A 2,027-nucleotide genomic window follows, 5' to 3' on the forward strand; every position below is an offset into this window, starting at 1 on the left:
ATGTATATATATATATATATATATATATATATATATGTGTGTGTGATAGAATTTAAAAATGAAATAATATTATAAAATATGTTCTATAAGATTTATGCGAAACATCCTCATGTGTATATCGCATCGTGTGATTGCGAACCGCTCGGTGTTAATCCGACAGCTCTCCAAGGAGACACCACCACCAAGCACCACCAACACTATCATCACAACCAATATAACCACCACCAATACCACCACCATCAATATGAATACCACTACTACTACCATCACCGCCATGACTACCATCATCACCAAACCCGCCACTATAACGGCTCAACAACAACAGCAGCAGGGAGTGGGTTTGAGGCCCATGGAGAAGCAATCAGGAATGTTGATGACTAGTGGAATGACGTCAACCAGCAACAATCAGCATCAGGAGGTGTGTGGGGTGCAGGGAACCCCGCCCAGCCCCTCCCTCTCCCCTGAAGCTCCTAGAAACCAACAGTCATCCGTCTTGCAATCTTGCACAACACCGGCTTCTTCGTCCTCTTTGTCTTCTTCTGCGTCTTCTTCCTCTTCTTTTTCTCATTGCAATAATTCGGGTGAAGGGCAGCAATCTCTCCAGCAACGTCCACCCCCGATTGTCGTTAACAGCGGCAGCGGGAATAGTAGCATAGATCAGCATCAAATCCGAGTGCTCACTCCGTCCGAGATCATGCGCACCCTTCCGTCCCTCAGCCAGGAGCACTACGATCCCCCACCTCCACCACCACCACCCACTGCAATTGTTCACACTGTGCCTCCCGTACAGAACCATCACCACCACCACCACCACCATCACCACCACCCGAATAACATCATGGTGAGAGCCTTCGTAGTGTTTTCTTGCCTTTCTTTTTGCATCTAATCGAGACTTAGTATTCTTCTTGTATACATGTATATATATATATTATATTTAAAATATTTTTAAGTTAAACGAAGATTTTATTCTTTAAATACGTGTTTCATGCTTTATATTATAGGGCCGTGATTGATGTAAATCACATTATAGTTTTCTTTAGCGTCATTGTCAACATTTGTCTTAAAGAATTTAAAGAGTTTATTTATACACATTTAATTTTTTAATTAGTATTTATTTTCATATTCTTAGATTTTATATGATTGAATTTATTTAATTGAAATATTTTTTTAATATAGAATGCTGAACATATATATACATATATATTTTTTCTGTTAGGTCACCATTGTAATAGAAAGTATTTGGTAGTGTATACTTCTTATTTCTTTTATTCAAAAATATTCCAGTAGCATGTTTAAAAATAGTAGCATATCTTTTCTATCTATCCCGTTATTTATATCCCTATCAATCCTGATTCATGAATCATTATTTATTTCTTATCCTTTAAATCCATTGATATTGCTTATGATTTTTTTATTATTGTGAATGATAAATTAGTACTATATTGCTCTATATCTGGTTATGCAGTAGCTTAGTACTAATTTTATTACTTTCAGATTTTTCCTCCTTATCACGAATATAATTACAAGAATTCATAGAATTAAAAATTTTCTGTTTTTATTTATTTTAAAGTTAAAATGAAAGATATAGCAAACAGATGTAACGAATAAATTATAATCCGAAGAAATAAAAAAAAGAAATTATATAACAATTTATTAAACAAAGACAGGAATTTTTTCTAATTTTTGTGAACTTATAGTTTCTTATATTTTTTTAGAATTATCATAATGTATTAGAACTGTCATGATGTATTTTTTAATTTTTAGTATGTTTATTTTTATGCTATAGACATTCTGAGAAGATATCCTATATTTACCATATTTTCTACAAAAGCAAATACGTAAAATTATTTAAAAATGAAAATTTTAATTTTAAAATATCGAGATTATAAGAATTTTTTAGTAAAAAATGTTATTTACAGAGATAATTTATTATATATATTAATAAAAATAAATAGCATTATGAAATATTGATATTAGAAACGCGAAACACCAAAAGCATCAAAATTGAAGCGTGTCATTGGTTAATA

General features: G+C 32.4%; 1 protein-coding gene across 1 annotated transcript in view; it reads left to right on the forward strand.

The window, feature by feature from the left end:
- The window catches only part of LOC108688315 (histone-lysine N-methyltransferase 2C-like), a 43,289-nt gene that overhangs the window by 13,497 nt on the left and 27,765 nt on the right, over positions 1–2,027 (forward strand). The window contains exon 17 of the mRNA XM_018194511.1: positions 161–841. Within this exon, the coding sequence (XP_018050000.1) occupies positions 161–841 (681 nt within the window). The remainder of the gene's footprint in view (positions 1–160; positions 842–2,027) is intronic.

Source organism: Atta colombica, unplaced genomic scaffold (genome assembly GCF_001594045.1).
Source record: "Atta colombica isolate Treedump-2 unplaced genomic scaffold, Acol1.0 scaffold228, whole genome shotgun sequence".
Classification (NCBI taxonomy): Eukaryota; Metazoa; Arthropoda; class Insecta; order Hymenoptera; family Formicidae; genus Atta; species Atta colombica.